At 31.2% G+C, this 15,017-nt stretch overlaps 1 protein-coding gene across 3 annotated transcripts in view; it reads right to left on the bottom strand.

The window, feature by feature from the left end:
- Positions 1 to 15,017, bottom strand: part of Hrs (Hepatocyte growth factor regulated tyrosine kinase substrate) — a 98,440-nt gene that overhangs the window by 29,424 nt on the left and 53,999 nt on the right. For 2 of the 3 annotated variants that reach the window (XM_067272319.1, XM_067272317.1), the window contains 3 exons: positions 13,033 to 13,157; positions 5,582 to 5,645; positions 2,558 to 2,671 (listed from right to left, as the gene is read on the bottom strand). In XM_067272319.1, the coding sequence (XP_067128420.1) occupies positions 2,558 to 2,671; positions 5,582 to 5,645; positions 13,033 to 13,157 (303 nt within the window). The remainder of the gene's footprint in view (positions 1 to 2,557; positions 2,672 to 5,581; positions 5,646 to 13,032; positions 13,158 to 15,017) is intronic. The other variant, XM_067272318.1, reaches the window with a different exon arrangement.

Here is a 15,017-nt window from a genome sequence, read left to right as displayed (position 1 = left end):
GAGTCAAGGCACAGTAATTTCAAAACAAGACAAAATTAAATAAGTGTGTCAGTGTGTGTGTCTGTATTTAGGAATTTCCTAACAATATGACGTATTCAATATAGTGTGATGTATTCTGTAGTGTGATGTGTACATTTCTATTCAATTTTAATGTTCCCAAGCTTTTGTGTAGCATGTGTGGTATGACACCTGTAGAGAAGAGAACAACAGGTACAATAAGCACCCTATCCATCCTCCATGATGCCGTATTTCCTGGGCGAGTTCTATGTACTTGCTAATTTTTTCAGTGCATGCGTTTTGTATATTGTGAGTGTTTGGAATGGATATGTCTATAATGTATGTGATTTTATTGTGTTTGTCAATGAGTGTTATGTCTGGTCTGTTGTGGTAAATTGTTTTATCTGTGATTATGGCTCTGTCGTAGTACATTTTGTGCGTGTTGTTTTTCCAATACTGTCTGTTGATTGTAGGCCTATTTGTAGTATGGTTCGTGGATGTCTAATAATTCGTGTTTCTTTGCAAACTCGATGTATTTGCTATTTGATTGTGTCTATGTAAATAATCTGTCTGTGCCAAGAGCTTGCAACCAGAAGTGATATGTTGTATGGTTTCTGGCATGATGTGACATTTTCTGCATATGTTGTTTGTGAATGTTGTATCTTTGAGTATGTGTTTTCTGTAGTTTTTAGTATTTATGACCTGATCCTGTATGGCAATCATGAATCCTTCCGTCTCCCCAAAGAGGCATCCCCGAGCTAACCAGCTGTTTGATGCAGTTTTGTCAACAAAATCCTGGGCCAGATCATAAGGATGCCTGCCATGGAGTGCCTTTCAAGCCCACGATTGCTTAATGGTGTCTGTGCTTTTTATATGTTGTGTTGTGTCCATATGATGTGAGTGTAAGTTTAATGGTGTGTTATTCGAGTCTGCTAGAGTTACTGCTTTGTGTAATTGTGATGTTTCTTGTTTTTTGTAGAAAAACTCTCGCAGTGACTGTATTTGTTTGTAGTGAAGGTTAACTATGTCAATCAGGCCACGTCCGCCATCTTTACGTGGAAGGGTTAGTCTTTCTGTGGCGGATTTAGGATGATGTTGTTTATGCTTAGTAAGTGTTGTTCTTGTTTTCCTTTGGAGTTGCTCAAGATCTGTGTGAGTCCAATGTATAACTCCAAAAGAATATGTAAGTACTGGAATGACATATGTGTTTATAGTATTATCATCATCTTATTTCATCAGTGCTGCAGCTGAGAATGAAATAACACAGCAACTGTGATAATATATAAATAAAACTTGAAATTAATAGAATATGTAAAAGTTCACGTTACACCTTTCACCTTGTGATGGCACACTGGTTGCGGAACACTGCTCTATAAGGCAAATTAAAAAAAAATGAACAAGTTTTTATTCTAAAATTGTAAAACTCAGCATTACATCAAAAACCACAATTATATGTTTATTTTTTCGTTTTTGTCTTCTTTCTAATGATGTAAAGTACTAGTGGAATTCCAAAAGTCTTTTTTATGTGCATTTTATTGTTATTTGATTCAAAAATGAAAAATAAACATATTAAATTTAAGAAATTTGCTGTAAATTATCTCAACTTATACCAATTAACATCTGCTTTGTGTGAAATTTAAGAGGAAGGTGTCATTTTTAAAGTCAGGGTAGATGGTCAGTGTAGCCCACATTGATGAACTACTACTACTCTCAATAAGTTTTTTAGTTGTTTTATTGTCTTAAAATCAGGAAGAGTTTTTGCTTACAAGTCAGTCAAATTACAATGTAGTTATGTTATTGTACACCAAAGAATGTTTTCTTTAATGTTTAATTAACAACTAGTTGTGTTAGATCTGATTAATTTTATATTTTAATTGCAGCTTAACTGGCATGCTGGTCATTCCACAAAAATACAGTATTTATCTTGAATCATGAAACCAGTACATGTGTGACAGATCAGGCATCCATGTTTAAGAGCTGAAGTCAACACGGTGCGATCAATAAACGCAATTTTCATTTATTATATAGTATTTACATATTTTATTTATTGTTTTCATGGTTTAATTTATTATTAGGGCATTTAGTTGTGTTATTTTTTTACCTTAAACTTTGTGTATTTACTGTTTTAAGTTCATTGAAATTGGTATTATTTAGGGTTTGGGAATGGATTAATTCAGTTTTCATTATTTCTAATGAGAAAAATTGATTTGGACTTCCAATGATTTAGAGTTTAAATGGCCTCTCAGAATGAATTAAATTTGAAAAATGAGGTACCACTGTACTTCTTTCAACCACAAATCAGAAAAGAAGAACAAGTTTTGTGAAAGCTTGTACTTACAATTTGATGAAGACATAAGAGATTCCACAATATAAATCTCTACAAATAAGACAGACTTTTTTTCTTTGGACTACTGCTACAAAGTCATCTGGTCTATCTAGGCAAGTCTTACACTGAACCTTGTTTTGGAATTAGTTTGTTTACATTCAAAATAAATAAGAAACCTTACTTTTGACATTTTCCCCTCATATTTAGATGCAGAACTTAAATATTTTTACTCACTTCTTTTTGACTTTCAGCTTCACTTTGAGATAAAGCTAAAGCTAATTGCAATTCTTCTTCCTCCTGCAATTCTTGTTCAGACTTCCCTCCACTAGTACCACCACTTCCAGCAGTCTAAGAAAATTATGCACATGTTCTAATATTATACAAGTTCATTTTGTCATAATTTAGCTATTAGTTAATTTATGCACTTTTTACAGATGTACAATACCACCAATGTATATGTGTGTACACACACATGGCAATAACAAGTTTTATTCCCAGCTGATTATTTTAAAAACAAATAGTAAAAATCATAGTATACTTTGGCAAATGTTGACAAAGTTAAGTATGCACTAGAGAATAATGCTACTATCCATCATCTTTTCCTTAGGTTATGAAAGATGAAAGCTATTACTGCCTCTACTGAAAGTAGGCATTAATGTCAATTACAGAGTTGTAAAAATTGACAGTATATAGTTTCTGCTTTACTTTCATTGGAGCACCTATGAGTATATTGCACAAGTGTACAATGCAAGAGATTGAATGCACCAGTCACACAAACATGGACAAAATCAAATGTTTCAGCTATTTAAAAAAATACATTAAAAAACTGATGTTTAGAAGATTGTTAAAAAAAAAGACCAGATTTTTGTCATAGTGCATGAACCATCACACTGATCAAACTCTGGCAAGTGATGCCATACAGCCAGAAACGTCAGTAACACAACACCACTCGGCACATTATAGAACTGTGATTGGTTGGCAATCTAGAGCTGTCAAAGTAAACACATGCAGTCACCACTCTGCAATGTGAAGTTGAAAGACTTTAAGAAACATGTTTGGGCAAAATTTTACTTTAAGACTGACAAAACTTTTACTGAAACTGGCTTTGCTTCAGCAGGCCTACAAGGAAGACTGTATAAATCATTCACAGTGTCACAAGTGGTTTAAGTGTTTTAAATCAGGCAGAACATCGATTGAGGAAGATTCAAGACGACCAACTTTCTTTGTTTTTTCTATCATCAAGGCATAGTCCGTCACAAATTCATGCCATAAGGTCAGACTGTTAATAAGGAATTCTATATAGAAGTTTTATGGTGTTTGAGAAAAGATATGCACTGAAAAAGGCCTGAATGGTGGGAAAACAAGAACTGGATGTTGCATCACAACAATGCACCATGTTACATCTCTGCTTGTTGACCAATTTTTGGCCACTAACAACTTTAGCAGTCCTTCCCTACCCCCTACTCTCTAGACTTGGATCCTGCAAACTTTTTCCTGTTTCCAAAGTTGAAAACCACCCTGAAAAGATGATGTTTTCAAATTGTAGATGATATCAAACAATATTCACAGACAGATAGGTGCCATTTCACAGAGTTCCAGGGAACATTCCAACAGTGGCAAAAACAATGGAAACAGTACATTGCAAACAGGGGAGTACTTTAAAGGGGACAAACATGCATAATACTATAATCATGGTATTAAAGTTTGTATAACAAAAGTTTGATATTTTTTTGAACAGATCTCATACAAATCTTTAATTTTACATACTCAAAACTATCACTTTCTACAATGATGTATGCCTATAACTTTGAAACTTTAAAACTACAAGACAACTTGCACAGCTAACTATAATATTATGGCTACATAAGAAACCAGAATATATATTTTAAATTGCATTCAGTGGCTATGTATGATAAACCTTGAACTTCAAGTAGCCCCACAGAGGAAAAAAATCCATTGAGGTAACATCTAAGAATTTTGGGGCCAATCCATTGATATCTGAATGTGACATTTAACCACTCCCAAGCTATATCCATGTTGAAGTGATACTCCATCATTCTGAAATCATAGCAAATCTCTTATAAATTCACCTCTAATTTTCAGTATTTACTATTCAACTGGATCTTTCGAACTTACCTATAACTGTGTGAACATTGTATTCAGTCCCTCCTGCATTGTACACTAGTTATGCAGAGATGTATGTAAGCATTGTTTCTTTTATAGCCTGTTCAATTTGCTATTTTGGTATGGAAGAAAAGCTGAAATCACACATTTATCATTCTCTACAACTTCTTAATTGATATTAATGTCCTATTTTCAATAGAAAGGATCTTGTTTTGTTCCACATCTAAGAAGAGGGCAGATGGTGACAGCATCATTTAGTACATACTTAATTAGCAAAAATCAACAAGTTATTATTTGTTTCTGAAATAACTGCCTGGGAAAAGACTTTTGTTACCATCTTGTGTAAAAGAATTTTATATTTTTTTATGAATAATTATTTTAAATTTAATGTATTAATATCTAACTGAAAGAAAACAAGAAATATCTTATGTTATACTATATATATTATTAATTTCATTTTATAAAAATTATATCAAGTGATAAAAAAGATTATTATTGTGAAAATTTCTCTCTTAATATGCTGATAAAAAAAAATATTTGATCAAATGTAATACAGTCAATAATACTCTTTAAAATGTTACCCTTTACAACAATAAACCCCAGTATAACAATAGAATTTCCATGGTCTCGGCCAAAGTCCTATACAAATACTGTAATTTATAACCCACTACAATGATAGTAAAAACCCTGATACAACAATATGATTATTAGGATGTGTTGACTGCATCATACTTTTCCTTTAGCAATAGAGTTGTGCTGGTCATCTATCCAACACCTTTCAGGGAAAAAATTTTTAAATTGAAATAATGCGACTTCCCATTTGCATCAAAAGTTTGTATATAGTTTAATCAGGGCCTCCTGTCCCCTAAGGCCTTTCATATATCTAACTCTGTTCTCAAGATTAAAGAAAGAAACAGTTGGATGGATGACAGTAGAATTTTACAGGTCTGCAATTTTTTCAAACTGCAGCCCAAAAATCTGAACCGATTTACTGTAAACTTTTTAAACAACAATCTTAAAATAATAAATTAAAACTAAACAGTATATTAAGGAATAAAGATAAATATTTTTATTTAAATTGTGTTCTAATTTCTAATTAAATTTATATATCAAATTCAAAAATTTTATTCTTACTTTGTTAGCAACATTGGAAGGAGATTGTTCAGATCCTGAATTAGTTTCCTTTACAGCTGCAGATCTAATAAATAAATTTAAGAAATATAAGAATTTATAACAAATTATTAGATCTTTAAAGAAATATTGATTTATTTTTTAAATATTTTTCTGATTAAATCATTTTTATATTACTTCTGTGAAATAAATCCCCTTACACATGATTAACAGTAATAAATACAAGGTTTGTCCAAAAAGTAATGCACCAGAATTTATTTTGCTGTTAGTATTAAACATAGTCACAAAACTTGGACATCTAACTGTTACCTTCAGCTATTCATGTTATTTTTCAACAAAGTCTCTTTGTTTGGCCATATGCCAGTATTGAAGGAGGGCATGTATGCAGGCTCAGTACCAGTCATGATTCTGTGCATGCAACCACTTCCTGATAGCACTGACATCTTTATCTGACTGGAACTTAATCCTTGGCTTGCATCATCAGATGCAAGCAAAGAACTTGTCACCATCAAACTCGTAGTGTTGCAAGAGTTCAGAAGCAATGGTTTTCCCTCGCTTCTTTTTGGTCAATCTTGAGTTGCTTCAAAACCCATCATGAACATACTTTGAAATACCCATGTTCATGAATGATTTGATGAACACTCCTGGCACTAATGCACAACCATTCTTCCAGCTGTTGGACTTAAATGCATCATTCCTCCTGAATCATTTCATCATGACTGCCTGACAGCTGTGGCAAGATGATACTTTGTGCCATTGTCATTGACTTTGCCATTTCACTCAATGACTGACAGTACTTCAGTTGACGACACAGACACCACACAATCATTTGTGAATGTTTCCAATAGTTCCCTTTTGGCAACGAGAAATTTTATCACTGCACACTGTTTGGAATATACAGCACTGACATTTGCCATTTTTCAGCAAAGCTTAGCAGTCCCGCCTGGCAGAGGAACTTGAAATTTTCCACAGCATTAGCAAAAGCTTCCATATACAACTTCTGAAAAGCAGAACCATGTGTAAGATTTGCCGACTTTCAAGGGGGTTATAATTAATCCCACGTCAGGATGAGCCTAAGGGAACCCGTGTATGTGGGCGGTTGCAAAGGAGGCAAATGATAACAAGTGTTTACATGCAGAAAACTGTTTATTTGGATGAATACGTGCTTACATCGAGTACTGTTCCAAATCTCGGCGATCTTCTGAAACGTGAGAGTTCGGCAGGTTGATCTATCCAGTCCCGGGCGGACGAGAAGGGCCGTTGAACAATGGGGACGAGCAGTGATACACTTAGATGTTCCGGGTGACGACACTACACACACCGTCGGCTTAATCCATAAGAGGCAGTCCATAATTCCGAAGCTATTTCGACCTCAAAGTCCCAGTTTTTATACGTTTTTCTCGTTTACTATCCACCTTTCGGACTGGTCCTTCATCCCTTTCCTCGTTTCCTGATTGGTCTCCCCTTTGTTTTCAAGTGCAAAACAAGACCATGTCGGGTCGTGGGAAAGGTCCAATTCGAGGTGTCTATTTGACACCCTTTGTCGACTATGCTCCGAGATTGTTGATAGAACCTCAACACCTGCACTCATAATTTAATCCGTTGTTTATAATTGATGTCATTTTGGAATTCTAACAATCATGCAATATTTTTCAATCTCTCCAATTTTTCCCCTTTTCTGAAATTGTTTTCCTAAGTTGAATTCTTGGTGTCAAACTTATACCTCTTTATCAGTGTTGTCAGAGTTCTACCTTTGGATTGAACATTAACAGGTCATTTAACACGCGTTGACGTCGTCCTGAGACTCGTTGTTTACATTTTTTGTTATGTTGTTTTGATCAAGAGTTTTTTTTCTTCTTCTCTCTCTCATATAATTTATCGTTATTTTTTTTCACAACAAAATTCTGCATTTTTCTGATTTTGGACCTTGTCTGGGTCCTTACACATGTCAGTCTTCATTTCTCAGATCTAAATTATGGTGTACTACTTTTTGAACAACCCTTGTAATAATAATAAACTACAGTAAAGTTTCATTTTAATGGATTGCCCAAACTGCCAAAAATCATTCATACATACATAAGTACATGTACCAGTACATAGCTAATATTTTGTTAATTTTAAACATTTACATCAGTGGTAGTCACTACCACTGATGTAAATGTTTAAAATTACCACCAACTAGTGGATGATTTGAGCTTTCATGGTGGTCGGTAGGGGTTTTGTCCAATTCTGAAGCTACTTTCTGTTATCATCGTGCATCTATGACTCACTGATGAAGCAGGTTGTACTGTAACAGTGGCCATCACTCAAGTTGAGCTCATTTCGTGGTGGGGTCAGCATTACCAGATTTAGCTACTTTTTTCAGTTTGACATAAAAAAAAAACACTTGGCACACTGACAAAAAATTTCTGTGTATTATAAACATATGCAAAATATTATTATTATTATTATTAATCTTTATTAGCGTATTATGGGAAATTCCCGTTACAAGGGGGAAATCATAGAAAAGCGGAACAATAATAAATATGGCTGTACAATTTTGTATTATTTCTAAGTTACAATTTATATCAATTAACTCTATGATTCGCTTTCTATGTTTTTACTTACATTCTCAGACATTTTAATATATTTATTGAAAAAGTTATATAGCCTAATTAACACTGTTGCACTTATTTGAAATAAGTTGTTATAGAATTTCGTGATTGATTTACTGTTAGACAGGACAGTAATACCAAATTGATTTCTGATCTCTGTACATTCCTTACATACACAAATTATATGATAAATCGAGATTTGTTCTTTACATAAGTTACACAAATTGTTTTTAATATTCAGATAATTCTGATTAACTATTACATAAAAACTATTCAGTCGGAGTTGCATGTAAAATCTTTTCATCGCGAATGGAATGGGAAAATGCAAATAAACAGACGAAGGAGGGAAAATTAGATTATCAATATACCAGGGATGAAATTTAGAGTTCTGTAGTTTATCCATTTCTTGCTGGATTGAGTTATTAAACATGTTTTCTATTAGAATGGAGTACCCAAAATTCCAATCTGCTTCCGTATTATTAAATAGTATAGGTGATATTCCATATTTTGCCAACATTCGACAAAATTTATTATACCAATTATTTACGTAATTTTCCTTTGTCTCAGTTAGACTCTTAAGTTTTTTTAATATAATATCTATCCAAATATTATGACTATTTGTCAATCTCTTATAGAATTTTAGAATTCTTACTACCAAATAAGACTCTAGTTGTAATCGATTTGTATCATGCCGGATCGCATATCCGGGTACAGCTCTGTCTAAGCCATATATTTTCCTTATGTATAATAATTGAATTTTTTCCAGTCGGGATATCCAGTCCATGCCCCATATTGGAAAGCCATAACATATTGAGTTTATGACTATTGTTGAAAAGAGCTGCATTTGTTTCTGTATAGAGTTTATTCTTATTTTAATTAATAAGTGAATAAGGTTATTAATTAATTTGTGTGCTTTGTTCCATATATATTGCGCATGAGCTTCAAAAGATAATGTTGAAGATAAACTAATTCCCAGGTACGAAATCTCCTCGACTACTTTTAGTTTCTCATTTAAAAGGTAAAAATTATAATCTTGTCTAGACAGTCTTCCACCCCTTCGGAATATCTGAACATACGTTTTGTTTGGATTAATTTTTAAACCTAGTTGTAAGAAGTATTTCTGCATTAAATTAATTTTTCTCTGTAGACCCATTTTAGTGTTCGAAATTAACACAATGTCGTCTGCATATTGAATTGAATGAATTAGCTGATTCTCTATCAAAATCCCATCCTCTTCTTTATTAAATTGCCCATTAATGTCGTAAATCATAAAATTGAATAAGTGAGGCGACAGTGGATCACCCTGCAGAAGACCACCATAAATATCAAATGGTGGGTATACATTTTTTCCACATTTAATTGTAACGGAGTAATGACCAAATAAAAACTTTATAGCCTTAATAAACAAAGTATCTGCACCATGATTTTTTAGTTTATCACATAATGTTCCTATTGAAACCGAGTCAAAAGCCTTTTCTAGGTCCAAATAAACTGTATATAATTTGTGTCTTTTTCTGGATAAATGGATTTGAATGATTGAGATTAATGTAAATAATGCTGTTTCTGTTCCACTCTTTTTAGTAAATGCAAATTGGGAGTCTGAAATCAGGGAATTTGCTTCCAACCATTGAATAAATCTTGTCGCCAAGATTGATGTAAAAATCTTCCTTAATGAAGAGAGAATTGCGATAGGTCTGTAGTTGCTAGGATTTAATTCATCGCCTTTTTTAAATATCATTCGGAAATATGACGAGCACCATGACTCAGGGTAAATACTGTTTTCATACATATAATTAAAACTAAGTGCTAACAATTCAGCCGTATCAAATGGTAATCTTTTTAAAAAACTATTTGGAATGGAATCAGGTCCCACAGCAGTAGTTTCTTTTAATTTTTTAATAATGTTTACTATTTCTAGAGCCTGAATTGGCGAATCCAATACACCCTCATTTCTGTTCATTGTATCCTGTCCTGATTCTAGAGTATTATTTATATTATTTGCCTTCCTTTTTCCAAAAAATTCAAACCATTTTTCAAATCCAACAAACACTTGCTTTTCCTCCTTTATCCTCGGTCGATATTTTTTAACTGTTGACCAGAAAAAATTATTGTTTTTCTCAGTAAGTAATTTTTGATTAATCGTATTAAAATATTTCTTTTTCTTCGCCTTTATAAGATTATTATATCCTTTTCTTGAATCTATATATTCCTTTAGTTGTTCTCTTAATCGATGTTTACGAAATAATACCAATGCATGTTCTTTTTTTCTCTTTGCTCTATAACACTCCATATCAAACCATTCTTGCTTAAATTTATATTTCTTCTTATTTAAGTTTTTAGTTTTATGACAATTCGGTTCTATAATATAGTCTTTAAAAATTTTTATTAAAGAATTGTATATTTCTCCAATCTGTACTCTATGGATTAGTTTGATTCTTTCTCCTATTTCACTTTCGTATTTTCTAATGTTAAATCTACATTTCATCTCTTGTAAGTTCTCTTTTATATTTTTCTTTTCGCACAATAATAGGTTAGGCAGGTCTTCTCCTATAATTAGTTGTAAAGGGAAGTGATCGGATTGGTCGTTATCTAACACCTTAAATTCAATACAATGGTCCAATATAAATTCTGAACATATTATATAATCTATGACCGATGCTCCTCTTGGAGACAAAAAGGTATGTCTGCCAGGATAATCCTCTATAGTACGACCATTTAGTATGTATAAATCGTGACTTTTGGCAAGTTTAAGTAACAAGTTTCCTTTTTTATTACTTCCTGTGTCAGAGCTACTTCTTATATTGTAAATTATTCGGTTATTTCCTTTATAATATGAATCGTTGAGATTTCCAATTCTGGCGTTAAAATCGCCTATAATTAGCCATAATGGAGTAAAATGTAACCAGTTCGATAAAATCTTTTCAATTTCTTGATAAGGACTTTGAAGCGTTTCATAAGGCGGAATATAATTGACTATTATTGCCAGATATCTTTCGGCGAAATTACTAAGTTTTTTTGTTTCCAATTTGATCAAAGAAAATATTAAATATGAACTTGTATAAGAGTAAATCAAGCTCCCCAAAGTTTTATTCATTATTAACATAATTCCACCTTTAGGCCTGCCTACACCAGGATTTTTTAAAGCAGGGACCATTATGTAATCAAAAGTCTGTAAAATTTGTATGTCGTTTGTGGTTAATTTATTAACCCAAGTTTCTTCTATACCTATTATATCATACTTCTCCATCATCTTTTTTAAATAAGTTGAAGAAAACTTATTTCTGAATCCTTGGACATTCCAAGTGAGTATTCTAATTCCAGACTCTTTCATATATTCCATTTTAGATTTATCGCACTTACTGCTATTATTATTAAAAACATTAGTATTATTGGGTAAATTTAGTAATTGAAATTTACATCTAAAAAAGTTTTAGCATCCACTAGGCAGTTATTTGTAAAACTATATGTAATTTTCATGTTTTTATAAATGATATAGTCATTTCTTAGTAAAATCTGGACACCTTTTTTCTTAGCCTCTATATAATATGGAAGAATTTTGGCTCTACGATCTCTTGTTTCTTGGGTAAAGTCAGATGACATGCGCAAATTATTATATGGCTCTTCCAATGAAACTTTTTTATAATTATAAAAATAAGATATTATTTGATTCTTCCTTTGAACATTAGTTAAAGAAATTTTTAGAATAGTAGGTTTTTCCTTTTTAATTATATAAATGTCTTTAATTTCTTCTAATTTAAAGTCTGTTATTTTTAAGGTCTTCTGAATAAATTTAACTAGGCTTTCTTTTATAATTGTACTTTCTTCTATTGGGTATCCGAATAACATTAAGTTAGCTTGCTTAATTATATTTAAAGTGTTATTTACCATATATTGCTGGGCTTCCATTTTTCTGTCAAGGTCAGGAACCATCGCCTCAAGTTGATTTACTTTCTGCTCCAACAGGCCAAACTTTGTTTTGAATTCCTTTAACTCCTGGTGAATTAAACTTATTTCGGATTTAAGTTCCAGAATTTGTTCAGTTATGGATTTATGAGAAGCTTGTACAAGTTTTGACAGTTGTTCTATGCTGGTTGTTATCGGATTATCATCTCTCTCCCTCACTTCACCATAGATTTCCAACATAGACTCCTTTTCCTTTTCTCTCTCATTTTCATGTGTTATTTCCGTCCCTTCCTTCTCCTTGGATGATGTATGTTGTCTACGGAGCATTGTATCCACACAAGCTGCTTTAGACATCTTAACTGTACTTGTACTTCTAGTCAATGGCGGTCGTCCTCTCTTTGGCGGAGAATGTGACAATGGACCTGGGTTTTGTTCTATCCCAGCCATTATCAGCTTTATCCGTATAATTATTAATAAATATACCTGAATTAGCCACAAATTTAACGATAAAAGTTTCTTTTTTTCATACCAAAAAAGCTCCGACTTAATTTTCACCCTCATGGTTAAACGCCTGGAGCGCCCCCCCATATGCAAAATATAAGTAAAGCAATCAATTTAACTACCTATTTTTACTAAACTGCCACTCAAAAATTACGAGTACTTTGCAGTTGCACTAAATTAACTTACTGTGGAACTAGTGGGCAGTTAAAAAATTTTACCACCAACAAAGATACAAAAGTGGGCAGTAGGTGTAGAAAGGTTGACTATCTCTGATTTACATCAACTGTTAACACTATTAGAATTAGATTATTATTAAATTTTCACATATAAATTACATTTAAACCATATTTTCCATTTATTTCCTAATTTTTATAACCATCTTTCTCTACTAATATTAACTTGATAAAATAAAATAATAATTTTTTTCTTAAAATTTCAGTATATAAATTCAGATACCTGTTTAGTTTATCCCAACATAATTCACAAATTCTAACTTCTCTTTCAATACCATATCGAGGAATTGGAGCAGTTCTAGAAGAACATTTATTACAGAATATTTGACCGCAATTTCGACAATGGTGCTGAAATTTATTCATTATTTTAAATTTAAAAATGTAACAATATATAATTATTTAGTTAACATTATACAATTTAAATATTTATATTATATAAATAAACAATAATAAAAAAGATAGGTAAATATTAGTTGTTTCATTGTTTGCTTGTTTGTGTATTCATGTATTATATATACATTTAGTAAATTTTAAAATTTCTATTGCTAATTCTCTCCTAGTGAACAGCAGACAATATATCTGTAGATATCAAACCTAGATAACTTTATAATCAACTTTTGGAAATAATCAATGCATATTAAATACAGCAAAATTAAAAAATAAGATTTAATTTTCATTTAGTTTGTTTACAATTTATACAGAACATGCTAAATGGTAAGTGAATTATGGATCTCTGTCGGAAGCTAGTATTATAAATCTGCTCCCCTTTGGAAAAAAAATAGTATTTGTCAATGACAAAACTTTTTTCCCACAAAGCAGCCAAACTGCTATTAAATAAAAAGCAACCTATTTAATGAATGAGAAGTTCAGGAAAAACATTTTGCCACTGATCACAAAAACTTACCCAATGTTCAAAAACAAATACAATGAAATAAATATAAAATGGATATTATTATAAAACTTTCAATTATTTCTTATTGTTTATGCAACTTTGCTAAAGAAATTACCGTATTTTACGGACTATAAGACGCACTTTTTTCTTTGAAAAATTGCCTCCAAAATTCAGGTGCGTCTTATAGGTATTTTTTTTAAAAAACTGCTTAAAAATTAAGGTGTGTCTTATAGTCCGTAAAATACAGTACTCCATATACTCTCTAAATATATAGTTTACCAAAATTAATTCTGTTAATTCTCTTTTTCTTAAAAATAATTTAAAACTACATTTATTTTTTATAATAATCTTAATCATAATAAAATCATTAAAAAAATAATAAAATCAAACTGCAAGATTCATTATATAATAAACATACAAAATCATAAATTAAAATAATATATTAAACTTTTTACATTTCAAAGAAGTTTAGAGACATTTAAAATACAAGTTAAAGTATTTGAGGAAACAGTTAAAGAAAAATTTTTTTATCATTAATTTTACTAACATTATTTTGAATGGTATTAAAAAATTTATAAAAAATTACTTATCATTTCATTACATAATATTTTGATTAAATTTATCATCATCTAATATACCAGAATCATCTGTGACCAAATTTTGACCAAATGAATTATGTTTAATATATTTATTTTTAAACTTCTAGACAGAAGTTGAGAATTTTAACATTTAATAAATGTATTAAGCATTGTTTACAAATAATTTCAAACTAATAAATTAAAAATTGTAAGCTAAATATTTCTTAGAAGTAATCTAAGAAATATTTAGCTTACAATTTTTAATTTATTAGTGAAAATTATTGAAATATTTTCATCATAATTTTAAATGAATCATTCTACAAATTTATAGTACCCAAATAATAGATATAAGCATAATCAAACCATAACAAATTAATTTATTAGCATAGTAAGTCATTATTATCTAATCAAAAGATGATGTCTGGAAAATGATGGATAACAAAACATTTAGGTAACATAGAACATGGTAATACCTAATACAAATCATATTCGGAAATGCAAGTTTATTAATAAAATAAACATTTGTAAAACCCTTTCAGCACCCTTAGTAACCACAGGAAGGAAAAAATTCACTTCACTTTCAATTCTATACATGGCAGGGGGCATAGTGAACGTATGATACATATGATACAAATGAGTCTCTGAAATAAAATATCTAAAAAAGAACCATTGTTTGATGCAAGTAGTTCTAATATTTCCCATCAAAAACAATTTTCAAAATGTCCAGCACAATAAGAA

Source organism: Centruroides vittatus, unplaced genomic scaffold, assembly GCF_030686945.1.
Source record: "Centruroides vittatus isolate TY-2023 unplaced genomic scaffold, ASM3068694v2 contig_436, whole genome shotgun sequence".
In the NCBI taxonomy this organism is placed as follows: Eukaryota; Metazoa; Arthropoda; class Arachnida; order Scorpiones; family Buthidae; genus Centruroides; species Centruroides vittatus.
Note: the sequence above shows the minus strand (reverse complement) of the source record. Positions and strands in the feature narration are given on the sequence as shown.